Here is a 16,858-nt window from a genome sequence, read left to right as displayed (position 1 = left end):
TCCAAATTAAGATATTTTAAATGAAAACTGAGACCTATAATTGATATGCATATGTGAATAAAAGCCTTAATTAAATCTTTTTATCATAGGCCGGTTGCATGAACATAGCCACTTTGTTAAGACTGTGTCTTCAGAACTAGTTTGACCAACTAGTAGCTATCCAAGAGGTAATCAGAATTACTTTTTGGATAGACAATTCTCCATTTTTATAACTGACTTTCAGAAGTTATGACCAGTCTTAAAGAAAAATTAGCTAACTGAAATTAGTTAAGACTATGTATTCGGCCCCATAACTCTTCACAAGATCACAATGAAACTGTTCTTATCAATCTATAATTTGCTGTCACATTAATAACAACATTTGCTTTCGTTAATTTTTATTTGACAATTTGAAAAGTGATTTATTTATATTTTTATATCTGAAATAATACATGGATGACTAACTCCTATTAATATGGCACTCCTAGTCCTCCACTGGTGAAATCCTGGTGAATTACTCTTATTTGCATTATCAACTGTGAAGAAAACCTGGACCTCATTACTGAATTTTCCTGACAAATACGCAAGTGTTGGTTTAAGAGAACGGAAGCAGAAAGTGGAAAATATCAGGTTTTGGCAGCTATAACTTGGTCCCTCACATACCTCGCTTTTTATTGACATGCCATAAGACCATAACCGTCTCCCTCTCTGAGCTGCTTTGTACAATAATCCAGAGTAAGCACATCTTTATGAGATTCCCTAGACCTGCAGTTAAAGTACACAGACACGCACACCAATGGTGAGCCGAATCTGCGAGGATGGGGCCTGATTGTGAGGGAATCCTTTGTATGGCATGAAGTCATGACTGATGAGATTGGTGCCAGCCACGGAGAGCCTGAGAGGGGCCCTTCCATTTAGAGGCCCACAAAAACATGCAACCCAGGAAAGGAAAAGTGCAGGAAAAACTAGATTTAGGACAACACTGCTTCGGTCTCAATTTAAAAGAACTAAGCAAATCCCCAGGGCAACCCTCTAAAGAGGCAAATTCAGTATGCCAGATGGCTAGTGAGACCCTATACCCTAAATAGATGATTAAACACAATACAGTCACATGCCCATCCACCCCACCTTCGTCCATCGGAAGAGTGAGGCACAGTTGCCCCTACGCTCATGCATTATTAAGGAGGTGCACTTCTTCTCCCCACACCAAAATCCCTCCATTATTTATGCTGAAGGACTGAGTAGGATCCTAATAGGCATATAGGATTTCTTCGTTTGTTGTGCAGGCTCTGTCCAATGAGGGAGGCTGGGAGTGGGTGGGAGCAAGTGAGCAGGCTATAAATAGATAGCTCTCTATCTCTCTGACTCTGTGTGGAGGCTGACACGGGATGCGCTCAGCATGCATAACGAGTAAAGGTAGCACCGAAGAATTCTTGCGGCCGAGCATATAGCCGCACGCTGCAACTCACCAGCAGCCATTTGACAGACCTGCTGATTAAAGGTGTAAAGCGGTCTGTGAGCGAGTCTAGCTGGTGCTCGGCAGAAATTTTATCCAAACAACTGCTGCAGGAGATGCACACTTCTTGGCTGAGTACTGAAGCCAGCATGAAGAAGTTATGTAAAGGCAGCTAAAATGGGCGTCGGATACATCCTATGCCTCTGGGCAATGCTGAAATGACTGATTGGAGTGTGCATGAGTCAAACAATCTGCTAGCGCACACTACAGTGTCCTTAAATGATCCAAAACTTATATTAGTAATTTAAATATTAAGTTACTAAGTATTACATTTGTAATTAGTTCAATAGTAAAAACAGATTCAGATGACTGCTGACTCCACCCCAAAAAAGAATCATGTTTTTGTTTGTTTTTAGAAAAGTACAGACAGTGAGCATACAATATTCAATCATATTGTTTAGTCAAGTAATATCATCCTCAAAATTGGTCATGCATTTTAAAAGATCAGCACAGCTGTGATTCGGCTGTAGGCACAAGGCCATCACAGGCCATGCTCATTTCAGACCAACAAAAAAAACTGCAACTGTGATATTGCTTTCATACAAAATTCCAAGTTAATTCAATGTTAAGAACGAGTAACTTGCCTTTCAGACAAAAATGGCTAATTAGTTTATATATTTCTTACCTGCCCATTAAATAGTTCCAATAGAAGCCAAAGCATCATCAGAATGTTACAATGCACAGACTAAAAATTGGTGGATTAGGCATACATTGCAGAGAGACCTTAAATATGTTATTGAAAGAAATTTAAATAAGCGTTGATTTCAATGCAAATAAATATGCATTATTATTGTATAAAAATACAACTTTTTTCAGAGAATTTCTGATGTGTTACAGTTATATACAGTATATATATATATATATATATATATATATATATATAGCCTATACTACTGACAAAAGGCACTGAATCTGTTTGCCCATGAAATGTCAATTTTGCTAATGTGATTGTACCTTTATGCATACCCATGGGCAAATGAATCATTTTACTTTCGAGGACAAAAGGATAACAACACTGAACACTGATGATAATATTAAATATCAACACTTATGGAACGCCAAACAAATTTAATTACTAGAACTACCTGCCATATGAAGATTAATAACATTGTGTTCCATTGTGTAATATATTGTGCATGTATGCGTCTTCAAAACGCATGTAAATATGTGGTTACATAATGAAACAATGCCTTCACCTTTCTCTAACGGAAGAGTTACAACCAACGCTCACAAAACATTCAATGCTCACCAGCCCAAAGAGATGCATTATTGATATTTTTGCTGCTATCTCTTTAAATGGGATTGGTCTGTTTTGTGTGCGTGTGCATGTGAGAGAGAAAGAGACAGCGAGTGGGAGGCAAGCTTTGTGTGGAGAAACAGAATGAACGGGCTGTTATTTTAGGCTAGGGCATTAATTCACTTGTTTAATATTTCATTCCATACACATGTGAAGTGGTATTTCACGGGTTTGGTACTGAGAAAGGTTTACATCTCTATGGCAGCATCGACATATCAAATTATCATCACCTCCGCAAGGAAATAACGGGCAGGGCTGCTGCTGCTGCTACTGGTATATTTATTTATTTTCCCTCATGCGTCCTGCAACGTTGTGGGAAACGCGATCGAGTCAGGCAGCGATATCTGATTTATGATGGATTAATGGTCGTGTGAGCTGCATATGAAAGAAAGGTAAGAGAATCGGCTATTAATACAGTCGATTATTCTTTAATGTGATGCATGTTTTGATCCAGCTTAGATGGCGTTTGACGCAAAGGATTCAAGGAAAACCAGGATATCAGCGACTGGTAATAACAATTGTCCCACTGATAGGACAAGCACTGATAGGAGGAGGATCAGTAGTGCTGATCCGAAAAAAGGGGAAAGGACAAGGAAACGAGAATGCAACATTATTACCTCTCTGGTGAATGTGCATGTCGTTGGTTGTATCTCAAAACCTAGTGTACTGCCTACCTAGGCAGCATAAAAATGCTAAAAATGCTGCACGCGACAACACACTGTAATAAATATTTTCTTATTAGCCTACTGTCTCGTTTTTAAAACAAGATAATGTACTAATAAGAGTTTTTTTTTTCGAAGAATATTAGGCTACATTTATTTTTCTTCCCGTTTGCAAACGGTTTGCTTCACTTAACCTCACTTAAGTTTGTTTGAATTATGCTCAAAACTAGAATATGAGGTCCGAAAATAAACTGAATTCAAGCTTTTCAATTTCATTTATATTGTTATAAACGAGACAAATTTACTCATTAATGAAGACATTTTCTCGTGATGCCCAGGTAGGCAGCTCGCTAGGTTTTGAGACAGCCTTTGTCTCGCTTATGGGATGCTGAATATTCCTCATGTACATGACGTCACCTGTCCGTCTTTCTGAGGTCGAGATACACACGTTATCCTCCGCGTTTCGCGCGGTTGTCATGATGTAACAGGCACATGTTTTGTTCGAGAAACGGCAACGGCGTTTACACAACGCCACAAGGCCCTGTAGAGTGTTTGTTAATATTTAGACATCTGCATGATTCCACACTTGGCGCCAAGGCTGCTCTCTGTGCAGTGTTATACGACGACAGGAATTTAAAGGGATAGTTCACCCCAAAATGAAAATTCTGTCATCATTTACTCTACCTGATGTTCTCCAAACCTATATGACTTTATATTATTACATGAAACAGAAAATATGCTTATCATGTGTGTTTTTCGTCCATATATTATCAGTGAATTGAAGGTTTAGAGCAACAAAATGGTGATTAAATGATGACAGAATTTTTATTTTCAGGCGAACCATCCTGTTAATGTGTATCTTCCAGAGATGATGCTGAGAGATACAGCTTCACCAAAAGCACATGCTCATGGCTGCAAATGAAGACACACCTCTCACTACACAAGCTCAACCGTTAGGCCTATAGGATTTCTTAAAAAGTCTAGCCAGGGATTGATTCTCCTAAGCTGTTTAGAAGCTTAGAAGACCCTTAGTGATTAGGCCTACTATTCTAATTTAAAAACATCAGTGAGTTAATGAGAGTTAGGCTATGTTTAGAAAAGCATACGATAATAATACTCTAACCATTACCACTGAACATAGTATTGTGCGCTAAGTGTGCATATTTCCTGTATGCATACCTTGATGACCAACTACATTTGCCAGTAATGAGCAGAATATAACAGAGCTTACTGCATAGAATACTGTATCCCACAATGCAATGTGCTTTACTTGGCTTTCCATGTTAGTGTGATTAATTGCTTGATAAAAGCAATACTATATCAGCATGATTTTCAAAGTTTCTTCCTTGACTTAATTAAAGGGATAGTTCACCCAAAAATGAAAATTTGATGTTTATCTGCTTACTCCCAGGGCATCCAAGATGTAGGTGACTTTGTTTCTTCAGTAGAACACAAACGAAGATTTTTAACACAAACCGTTGCAGTCTGTCAGTCATATAATGTCAGTGGATGGGAATCACGGCTTTGAGACTCATAAAACATACACAAACAAAACCAGATTAAACCCTGCGGCTCGTGACGATACATTGATGTGAAAAGACACAAAACGATCGGTCTGTGCAAGTAACTGAACAGTATTTATATGTACCGCCACCTATCTCTCAAATGGACCATTGACACTCTATCTACAATCTCAATTAGGAGCGTCAGTGGTCCACTTGAGAGATAGGTGGCGGTAATACACTTATAAGTCTGCGATCCGCCGTAAAGCAAGAAGAAGAAGAAGATGCCTCACGCGCCTGCTGTTGAGAACGTGCTCAGGAGGACGCGCCGCCGCTCAGGACAGTTCGGAAACATCAAATTTTCATTTTTGGGTGAACTATCCCTTTAATTGTACGGCTAATGTTAAGATATTTTGTACAAAAATAAACTAAAAATGCAAAATCATTTTTATTTAACAGCCAGACGCTATGGCCTGAATTAAACATGCAATATGATTAGGTCATGTGATCATACTACTATTACATTCATTGAAAATAGCAGGCGTCATACAGTTTATGCTACACGTGATTTTTATGCAGTAAGCCGTTATTCCATTCTGAAAATTTCTAAACGACAGCTGTTGTGTTTGTGAGCAAGAGAGAGATCCAATATGGGCACTTAAATCTGGCCTTTGCTTAGTATTATTACATTTTATTTATTTTTTTACATTTAAGATTTTTTTTTTTAGCATTTTTGCCTTTATTATATAGGACAGTAGTGACTAGTACTGGGCGGTATGACCAAAAAATTATATCACGGTATTTTTCAAAATTATACCGGTTTCACGGTACATGGCCCTATTTTTTTTTCATGCATAACCGGGTGTTAACCATATTTTCTACTAATTGAGAGAGGAAATACTGCAGTATATTGACTTAGAATGCCCTATTTTACTGTCACGATGAGTGAATATTGTCAAAAAATACCACACTAAATAGTGCGCGGGAGCTGATGGCAGGGGGCGGTGGATATTTTTGGCGGTCAATGTGGATATTGTGGATGAGTTCTTCTGTGTCATCACGTTCTATTAGTTCTACAGCTTCAGTTTCAGAACTTTCACGCTTAGTAACACATGCAGCTGTTCCCTTACCACAGTGCAACTGTAAAAAAAGGGACCCCTTTCAAACAGTGTCGCGTTGCGAACGTTGTTTAAGCGACATACACCGGTATTGCGTATTTTAAAAATTCATATCATAACAAAAATAAACACCGGTATTCGGTATGAACTGGTATACCGCCTAGCACTAGTAGAGACTTAACAGGAAGCAACATGAGGGGGGCGGGATCAAAAAGTATCAGAAGCCTGGACTCAGGTTGCCTATGCCTAAAGCAAAACCACGCCACGTGTTGAACCGCTGTTCACCAAGCTATTGGCTCTGACAGCATTAAAATTAAGATCTGGATGAAACATTAACAGTGACAGATCTCTCTCTATTGGTTTGTCAGGAATAAGATCAGCGATAGCAGCTACAGATGTAACTAATATCATGGATGAAAGTGAGCATGTGTGGAGGCCCACTGTTGACAGCGAGAGAGTGTAGATTACACATCTTCACTTTCATACCGAGCATCCCCCTCTCTTCAGGTCAGTTGTAAGGGCAGTTCACACCAAGGACGATAACTATAAAGTTTTAATAATCGTTCTAACTCTATCAGAATAGAATTAGAGTAGCACAGCAATAATAATAGCGACACAGAGGAACAATATTGTTGAAATCACTTTCAGAATTTTTTTTCCAGCTGATGAACAATACTGTAAAACAACTGAAAGTTCATATCTATCATATTTAAAGAGCTTGAATATTTAAAGTGGTAGATCACATAAATGCATCGTGTGCTTAAGCAGAACGCTCTGTTGTTGTGGATGCTAATATAGTTATCGTAAAAGTTATCGTCTTTGGTGTGAACGTGCCTTTAGCAGGTGGCTAGTTCATCAGTTTCTTACTAAGTCTGCTGTTTTCCAACCTATACAGTTTTGGCATCTCACATGGAACACCTGAAACTGTCTGAGATCAATCTGAAGTCTTCTGCTTGCACCATATTAACCGAATTACAATGATGTTTTGGTTCCTTCTCTGTTTTAGAGACTGCACTTCATTCCTTATTTAGTTTTGTTCGTCTGCAGTCGGACACATGCTCTGAGAACCATTACATTAGCTAGCGGCAGCTCTTCCAGGAACAAAACAGACACAGGTGTAGATTTTCTTTTTACATTAATATAATTGGTCAAGTCTGTAATGGTAGAGTGGAACCATTCCTCAGCGAGTAAAGATTTCATACTGTTGTCCCACTTACAAACTTCCAATGACTTGGTTTAACTTCATCTAACTTCTGAAACTTAATTTGAAATTCCACTGAGGAAGTCTCAGAAGTGCCCTTAAGCCACGTCTCGCTGAGAACAGGACTAGATTGCGGGGTTGCTTTGAACATGCAAATCCCTCTCAAAGAGACCACTGCCAATCCTGTCCACTCCAAGGAGCTTCCACTATCCCATCTCCCCTGTTCCCTCTCGTCCCATCCCCCATGCACTCTCATTGTGTGCCAAGCACCGCACATCTGTCCGTGGCAGAAGCGCCGGGGCTCCATTCTCTGCTTGTTTGTTGTCATATGGCTTGTGTGCTTCATCAGTAAATCCAAATAACATGGGTAAGGAGGCCGGGTCTGTGGGCAAACTGAAAAGGCTTGCAAAGTGGCAGAGAGGAGAACAGATTTACTCCATGCAAACACACTGCCAACTGTTGGGTAAATGGAAAGTTTAGAGTGGTTTGCCCCTCGAGTGATGCAGACCAGTTCCCTTGTATTCAAAAACATTTGAAAATTGACATGTTTTATAATGGCATGTTTGTAAAGGAAAAACTTTCAAGCCAAACAACTCCATGAGTTTAGAACTGTATTGAACTGTACTGTGCAAAGTCCAACTATTCTCTAACCTTCTGACCTTAATAGAACAGTTCATCCAAAAATAAGTCGTCATCATTTACTCACCCTCATGTTTTCCAAGTTTGCATGACTCTTTCATCTGTGAAACACAAAAGAAGATATTTGAAGAGTGTTTAAGCTGTTTTTGTCCATATAATGAAAGTTGGTGGGATCTAATATTTTCAAGCTCCAAAAAGGACTTCCCAGCCATATACTGTACTTTGGAAGTAAGACGATTAAAAAAATGTTTTAAATTGCTAGTAAATTTCTCAAATAATTACAAAGAAATGGCGGAAAGGCTGAAACTGAAACAGTAATCTTTGTTTTGTTTACACCTTTGAAAAAATCATTTTAACAGTGTAGTTTAAGGCATTAGCATGTGAACTCAACCACCAGCAATTAGTTAAACTTGTAAAAGTTATTTTAAATAAAGTAGTTTTTTCCCAGTTTTAGCCATGAACAGACAATAATCATCCCTAGAAAAGAAGGAAGTACTTAGACGTTTCTCCGAATTTGGAATTGACCCAATATGAGTCTTTATTTTGACGTCATTATAGATTTTTTTGCAAATGTATTAAAAGGCTCGGATGAAATCAAATAAAATATCCAGAGCTAAAAGCATGACAATAAGCCAAACAAACAAGTTTAATCAGTTATTTAGTTGATCTATTTGTAACCAAGTAGTTAATTTATCTTCTATAAGCTAATTCTAGCTATTCTAATCCTCTCTTTACTTTACTCTTTACGTAACTTCTGTACGTGTGGCACTTTTATTTGGAAAAGTATAAAGGCGCGATTTATAGCCGTGTGCTTCTAAAACACCACCCTAATTATTTAAGAGGTGCTTTTTTCCCTTCTGTATATCCAGATGAACTCACTTGAACCCATCTGGACAGCAGCCATGCCCTTTCCATGTCTCGCTTTCAAATACACTGCTGCTTAACTGTGTTTCTGGAGGTTTTCCCTGGCTACTTCCCCTTTTCAAATACTTCATGGGGGCGACAGCTGAACTGATTTGTTCTAGTGCTGGATGTGAAGAGAACAGCCACATAGCTTCAGCATCTGAATTTTAAATGATTATTTGAATTTCAAATTGTTCTTAAGAATTTTAAATGACATGCAGCTACATATAGATATATAAGGTGTTAACAGCCTTTATGTAATACTGTTTCGGTGTATAAAAACCCATTGACTGAAATATGAGAAGACCACACACACACACACACACACGCAGCCAGAGGTTATAGTTAGACCTTCACATCGAGGGGTCACTGTGTCAGATAAATGCTGACCAACATATATACTGGTTATTTTAACACAGATCTAATACAATATACTTCCTGTGTAAGTGAATCAGTTTTCTTATTATTGCGGAAAGTCTAAATATCGATTTTTTTGTTAGAGAATATCACTATGGTATTGCGACAAAAAATATACTTTTTAAATATAGATCCCCACCCCAAACCTCAATGCACATTACTTCTTTTTCTTTAAAATTATACATTTTGTGCTGAAATGGAGGGTAAAGACAGCATATGGATGGGGCCTTGGCAAGCTGCCACCGATTCCTTCTTGGCACATATCTCTGTACAGAAAGTTCCCATCAAGCCCCGTCCAAAATATGTCAGCTAGCTTTTTTTTATATCACTTGTCCCTCTCCACTCGAATATTTGCTGCACATGGTTTGACATCGCATCTCTGGCCCAATGAGTGTTTGATTTGCCCCAGTGCGGAGGGCCACTGTCCCTTTCTCTGCCAACTTATTGAATGGTTCCGATTTTTATTAAGAACTCTCGACTGCATTGCCCACACAAGTGGCACATCTTGGTGGGCCAAAGCGCTCCTCTGCAGTGCAGAAGTGTAGCTGAAGGCATTCTGATGTGCTTCATCAGGCAGTTCAGTTGCTCTCCTTGGTGCTGAAGTTGCACTAACAGGTCCTTTTCTCTCTCTCTTTCCGTTTCCTTCACTGCCTTTCCATTAGCTGCACTTTTCCTTATACATGTCACATAGACATCTGCTATTTGAGATACTTAAAGTTCCTTTTAATTCTAGGCGCTATTTTTTGTCTTCATGCCAGTTTTTCCTCGAACATGAATTTATTTGTGTTTTAATACAGTGTTTCCCAAGCTTTTTTGTTTTGTGTACCCCTACATTCCCATCAATAACGCCCTAACACCCCTTCATTAATATAAAACCTTTAGCATTGTTATTAATCTTACTTAAAATGGCTATTAATACAGTTTTTCACTTTAAAATGGAAACAAATGAATGCTATGATTAAAAATCAGACTCATGAAGTCTCACCTCCCTTTTTTAATGAGACACCTGAGCTTGTTTGTCTTCACAGGTTTTGACGCTTCTGAAGAAAATCAAAGTGAAACGCTACTAGCACTCGCAGAAATCTACCTGTCTTGTTTCTTAAATATGCACATATATTCTGAGTGTCATTCACACAGATTAACAAACTCAATATGTACACATCTTTTCTCAAACAGTTTTAAAGGGGTCATATGATGCTTTTTTAAAGATCATTATTTTGTGTATTTGGTGTAACAGAATATGATGACATGCTTTAATGTTCAAAAAACACATTATTTTTCAAATACTGTACATTATTGTAGGTCCTCTATGCCCCTCCTCTCTCAAACGCTTCGTTTTCTACAAAGTCCCTCCTTCCAACAAGCGCAGTCTGCTCTGATTGGCCAGCTGACCCAGTGCATTGTGATTGGCCGAACACCGCAAGCACTCGTCGGAAATGTAACGCCCCTTACCATAATCGTGAGCTTCATCTTTCAAAATAAATGTAAAGAGAGCCCGAAAGGGGAACAGAGTAGCGTGACCTTGTAACACTCCAAAGAGAAAGGAAAACTTGAAATCGCATCATATGACCCCTTTAACACAATAACTACCAAAAACAAGACAAGATTGTGTTTTTCACACACACATTTGTACAGCTATCCTTGAAGACATTCTTAGAAGACATCCATTGACACAATGCAATCCCTGGCCACATACCCTAACATTAACCATCACAACTAAATGCCTAACCCCACCCTTAAACTAATTACAACCTTGTCCCCAAACAGCCCTGTGAGGACCAGCCAAATTGTTGCTTAAGTACCCCTAGTTGAGAATCACTATTTTTTCTGTAGGTTCTAGCACTAGCACTACTGTTCTTCTCTGTTCATCAGATGTAATCTTAGAAAGCTCCACCTCTAGAGTGTGGGTGGAAATGGGGTTTGTGGTCTGCTCTTTAGTGTTTGATTTCCTAGGGAAACAAATTAGATGTGCTTTTCCCCCACTAGTTTTCAAAAGCTGTGAAATGAGTTGTGCATTTGGATAGTTTTTACCTAGATTGTGTTTCTCCTGTAAAGGTTTAGTGGTCATTCAGTCGACATTTACTATCAGTGACTGCAGACAAAAACAGCTAATGTCATTGTTCTTACTATGGCAATCGATGTAGATATATCAGATATTGAACAAACAGATCCAATTACTTGCTAAATAACAGCGAGTAGCCAGTCAGTCTTAAAGATCGGATTTGAAACACAAATCTAATTTGTTCAGTGTTAACCAAGCCTCTGAATCTACGTCTACTGTTACAAATATTAGGCTACAGTGGGGCTAAAAACCCCTCTTAAGCCTTTACAAAATGTGTGGAAAATGGTAGAAGTTGTTTTGATTAAAAATGATGTAAAGATAAATGCAGCTAAAGTGCTTTTTACCAAAAGTGTAAAAAGCTGAGGACTGAAAAGATTATCAAACTAACAGTGTTTTTTGTCTTTTCTTTGTCTTGTCTTTTGACTTTTAGACCCCCCCCAAAAAAACCTTAAGAAAATGTAACATCTACTGAAAGAGAGAAACACACATAATATTTTGCTAAAAATATTTATCTATGAAGTGGTTGGCAGAGCAGTTGACAAATCTGTCATTGGAAAAAACTGTTATTGTTAAGCCCTGCCATAGAAATTAACACTTTCTTAAGAGCTGTGATCACATTTATGCATAGTGTGAAAAAATATTTTTTTAAATCATAATAATATGTTTTTAAATATCACTGTCAAGATGTTATTGTATCTAAGAGCAATGATTCAACTCTGGTCTATTCACAGGCTTCCAATGCTGAATATGTCCACTCCCAGTGACCTCAAGTCTCCCTGCGTGACGCGAAACGGCATGGTCAAGCTGCCCCCCCAGCCCAATGGCCTCGGTTCGGCCAGCATCACTAAAGGTACTCCAGCTGCCAAGAATCGCCTGTGCCAGTCGTCCTCCGTGCCCACCATCTTGCCTCCCCCTAGCCTGCCCTATCACCTGGAGCCCCTGCCCACAGCGGCGTCACTGCTGGGCCCCGACCTGGACACGAGCCCCGTGACTGCCATCAAACCTCCCCTCTGGCAATTTCCCAAGTCCCTGCTGGAAAGACAGCTGGTGCTGGATGAGAAGGTGCTGAACCGGCTCTTGTGGTACTTCACCACGGCCGAAAAGTGCATTCTAGCCCAGGTGTGCAAGACATGGCGGAAAGTGCCTAGCCTTCCCTATCACCTAGAGCCCCTGCCCACAGCGGCCTCACTGCTGGGCCCCGACCTGGACACGAGCCCCGTGACTGCCATCAAACCTCCCCTCCGGCAATTTCCCAAGCCCATGCTGGAGAGACAACTGGTGCTGGACGAGAAGGTGCTGAACCGGCTCTTATGGTACTTCACCACGGCAGAAAAGTGCATTCTAGCCCAGGTGTGCAAGACGTGGCGGAAAGTGCTCTACCAGCCCAAGTTCTGGGAAGGTGTGACGCCCATTCTACATGCCAAGGAACGCTACACTATCCTGCCCAATGGGGAGAAGGAGTTTGTAAGCCTGCAGGCTTTTGCTCTCAGAGGCTTCCAGTCCTTCTGTCTGGTGGGGGTCTCGGATTTGGACATTTGTGAGTTCATCGACAACTATCCGCTGTCGAAGAAGGGAGTCAAGTCTGTCAGTCTAAAGAGGTCGACTATTACGGATGCGGGACTTGAGGTAATTATAGATTCCAGGATGTCATGCTGTCTTTTATTTGACTATCGAGTAATTCAGATATAATTTGTGTGCAAACAACTGTGTATAATGCAGGGGTCACCAAACTTGATCCTGGAGGGCCGGTGTCCTGCAGAGCTTAGCACCAACTGGCCTCAATACACCTGCCTGAAAGTTTCTCTACAGCTTCAGTTTCGGAACTTTCACGCTTAGTAACACATACAGCTGTTCCCTCACCACAGTGCAACAGTGAAAAGGGACCCCTTTCAAACAGTGTCGCGTTGCGAACGTTGTTTAAGTGACATATACCGGTATTGCGGTATTTTAAAAATTAATATCATAACAAAAATAAACACTGGTATTCGGTATGAACCGGTATACCGCCCAGCACTACGTCACAGTTAACATCACTTGCAGCTGCGCGCACATTGTGGTGCAAAACACTGGTAACAAGTGGAGGGAAATGGGTAAAATCCATGGAATAAGAGGAAAACATTTGTTGTGCCTTTGGATGTCAGAATCAGAAGCCAAATCATTTTTACAGAATACTGTCGTCAAATACGCCATTTGAATCTAAATGCAGATGTTTAAATGGACAGACTATAAAACCTGCTATGATTACCCTACTTTTAAAGCATAAATTTGATTTTAACAATAGGTCTAGCTATTTAGTATTCACATATGCACTTCATAGGGGACATACTGTATTAGCCCTACAGTTACAGCATGAAATACTGTTTAACCTGTTAACTATTTAACTCTTTATTCCATGGCTTCCAAGACTGCTTCTTGAAAACTGTCATATTCTGCTGACAGATAGGCTCTGCCCACAAAAAACGTCTTCACTGTTTGCAAACACTGAATTGGTCTATAGGCCCTAGTGGTTAATGGAAACTACAGCAAATATTATGTTTTGTGTGTTCCGATTTGCTCCAATAGCAAAAAGAACAAAATTTTACAAAAGAACAAAAAAATACTGAGATTGATTATGCTGGTCATGTCAACACAGTCTGTGCAAGGGGTCGATTTGCAAAGTATTTATTTCTAAATTATTGAGTAATTATGAAAAGTTCATGTAGTGTTTCAAACATAAGTTGAATCATGATTACTCCTAAAAATAAATCCTTCAAATTTAAGATCTCCATCATTTACCGCCCTCCCCTATTAAGTATGATTAAACAATTAGCTAGATGGCAATATGGTCGGAACATCCAACATACATGGTTAGAAACAACTGTGTTTTGCAAGAACATGCAGCAATGATCACACTCATCACACTTGTCTCTATGCTGTTGCTATTCTAGGACTGGGCTTTTGTTGCCATGGTGAACTCTCAAATTGTTCGTGACGGCATCCAAGCTTTTTTCCCCTTAGATATGCAAACCAGCATGTGCAATGATAGAGGCTGTGGAGCTTCTTCTGTCTGAGAGAGGACTGTGCACCTCAGGCTTGTTTGTGAATTATATAGGGCAGGGAAGGGCAGATATCACAGGGCTTGGATCATGACCAAGTACTCAATAAGAGAGCAGAGTCCTGCCTTCAAGAGTTGTTTTTCTTGCCTGAAATTAGCTCTTTCATTTGCATTTTGTCTTAACCATTGGCCCCTTCATTATAATTAAGATGTCCCTGAAACATTTAAGTGATTAAAAACAGAAAATGTTCACATTGTTCCCTTTTTTCTTTGGCTCAGTAACTAGGTCAGTGGGGTCACACAATACATTAGTTGTGGACCACCTAAATGCAGACATTTGCTGTTAATCCCAAGAATTATCTTAAATATTGAGGTGTTCGTTATTTGGGCCATACACTGGATATATATTTTGGACCATCTTTTGGACCATCCCAATTTACATCAATCAGGGATGCATTTCCCAAAAGCAACATTAGCCAACTATTGTCGCAAGTTCAGTTAAACTCTACTGGTAACAACAGAACTTGCGACCATAGTCGCTTTTGGGAAACGCAACCCAGGTTAGTATTAGAATAGGTAAAATAACCCTCAGTTTCTATAAGACAAATGATTGGAAGTGCTTAAGATACCAATCTGTATGACCATTGTTATTTGTATTATTATTATTTCCATTTTGTCTTGTTTTATAAATTAAAGAATGTGGCACTGAAGGAATGTTAAAGGCTCTATTGACAGCATTTGTAGCATAATGTTGATTACCACAGGAAATAATTTTGACATTTAATTATGTCCCTCATTCATTTAAAAAGAAGCAGACATCACATGCAAAATATAGTAACTACACATCTGGCCAAACATATATGACTGAAATAGGGTCTCTTGAATTATAATCGTTCTATGACATAACATAAGGACTTGGCTCAACTAACAGTAACACGTGCGCTGTCTATCACTTACCGATGATATTGTACAGTGGGTGTCCACATACATCACAGGTTATTTCCATGTTTTCCCGCTTTGCTAAATAATTTCAAATCTTGAATTTTGTTGTCATTGTAGACTGGGTATTGCAGTCTAATTGAGACCGAACACTGAGCATCTGCAATATCGATGAAAAACCATGGACGTTCACGACGCCGTTGGGGTGCACTTATCGCGAATTGAAACCCGCGGCGGCCTGAATGTTACTTGTCTATTCCAAACTTTGCGAAAGTTTGTTTACTCGCTTTTTTGTCTGCAACTGGCAACACACAGGTGTCATATGTCTGCAATGCGCAGCCGCAATTTCAAAATTAATCTCGGAATCGATTCTGAACTTTGGTTCGACTCCAAATCGTTAAAGAAAGAATCGCGATGAAGCAGAACAGTTCCGTTCTGCTATGTTCTGTGCATTAAACAGAAATGATCGCTGAAATCACAAACATAAATATTTAATCTCATAGGTATATAAGTAACTATTTAATAAAGACATCGATAAATGAGTGTGTCGGTGTGCAGGAAAAGTGAAATGACCGTTCATTTTTAATTTATGCGAGTGCGCGGATTTCTGCGCAGAATAGTAGAACGTAAATTAATTTTTATTCCAAAATTATTATTTTCAGTGATAAATTTGGATTTATAACATACATCTGATAACTATAATGCATGTTGACATTTTCTAGATTTAACTGAAGACAGCAATCTCAGTCATAATGATGTTCTATGAACAAATTTTACCAATGAGAAATGTTCTGTATTTGTTTTATTAGGTTGTCAAAAAACCTTCCTGCAATGGTTTTGGGAAAGTTAATTTATGGTGAAAACAAAGCAATTAGAGAAAGTTTAGTGTAGAGAATGTTTAGCCAGTAGAGCCATTAGTGAACAAGTTCAAAGGCATCCCTGCAACATTCCAGCAATGTTAGGAATTGGTTTACAAAGAAATAACTAAGTGGGAACCATAACCTAACATTATGGGAACGTCCTGGGTTTTCAACCTTTTCTGGAGCCTCTCAAGCACTGCACATTTTAGATGTTTCCCTTATTTAACAGTTGAATTAACTTTTTTTTAATTACCTGAGCTAGCTCTCTGTTTAATAAGGAAGACTGTTTGAAAATCCCTACTCCAGGATAATGCTCTGAATGTTCATTAAAGGGGTCATATGATGTTGCTAAACATAACATTATTTTGTGTATTTGGTGTAATAAAATGTGTTTATGCGGTTTAAGGTTAAAAAAACACATTATTTTCCACATACTGTACATTATTGTTTCTCCTCTATGCCCCACCTTTCTGAAACGCGTCGATTTTTACAAAGCTCATAGTTCTGAAAAGCGAGGTGTGCTCTGATTGGCCAGCTATCCAGTGCGTTGTGATTGGCCGAATACCTCAAGCGTGTGACGGAAATGTTACGCCCCTTACCATACTGTGATGCTGTCCCGGCGCAGTGAGACAAAACCAATAAAACCCATTATAACGAGGCATTTGTTGCATCCAGTGGGGACATAATTACGGAATATAATGACTTATACTGTCTTTTACGCATTGCGTT

The 16,858-nt window shown here is 39.2% G+C and overlaps 1 protein-coding gene across 1 annotated transcript in view; it reads left to right on the top strand.

The window, feature by feature from the left end:
• Nucleotides 1–2,833: 2,833 nt before the first annotated feature.
• LOC107733860 (F-box/LRR-repeat protein 16-like) overlaps nt 2,834–16,858 on the top strand; it is an 18,271-nt gene continuing 4,246 nt past the window's right edge. Inside the window, exons 1-3 of the mRNA XM_016545683.1 lie at nt 2,834–3,184; nt 12,028–12,358; nt 12,590–12,922. Coding sequence (XP_016401169.1) covers nt 3,174–3,184; nt 12,028–12,358; nt 12,590–12,922 — 675 coding nt within the window. The 5' untranslated portion in view covers nt 2,834–3,173. The remainder of the gene's footprint in view (nt 3,185–12,027; nt 12,359–12,589; nt 12,923–16,858) is intronic.

The sequence above is a fragment of the Sinocyclocheilus rhinocerous genome, unplaced genomic scaffold, assembly GCF_001515625.1.
Source record: "Sinocyclocheilus rhinocerous isolate Xijiao unplaced genomic scaffold, SAMN03320098_v1.1 scaffold189, whole genome shotgun sequence".
Classification (NCBI taxonomy): domain Eukaryota; kingdom Metazoa; phylum Chordata; class Actinopteri; order Cypriniformes; family Cyprinidae; genus Sinocyclocheilus; species Sinocyclocheilus rhinocerous.
This window is presented reverse-complemented; position numbering and strand designations above follow the sequence as displayed.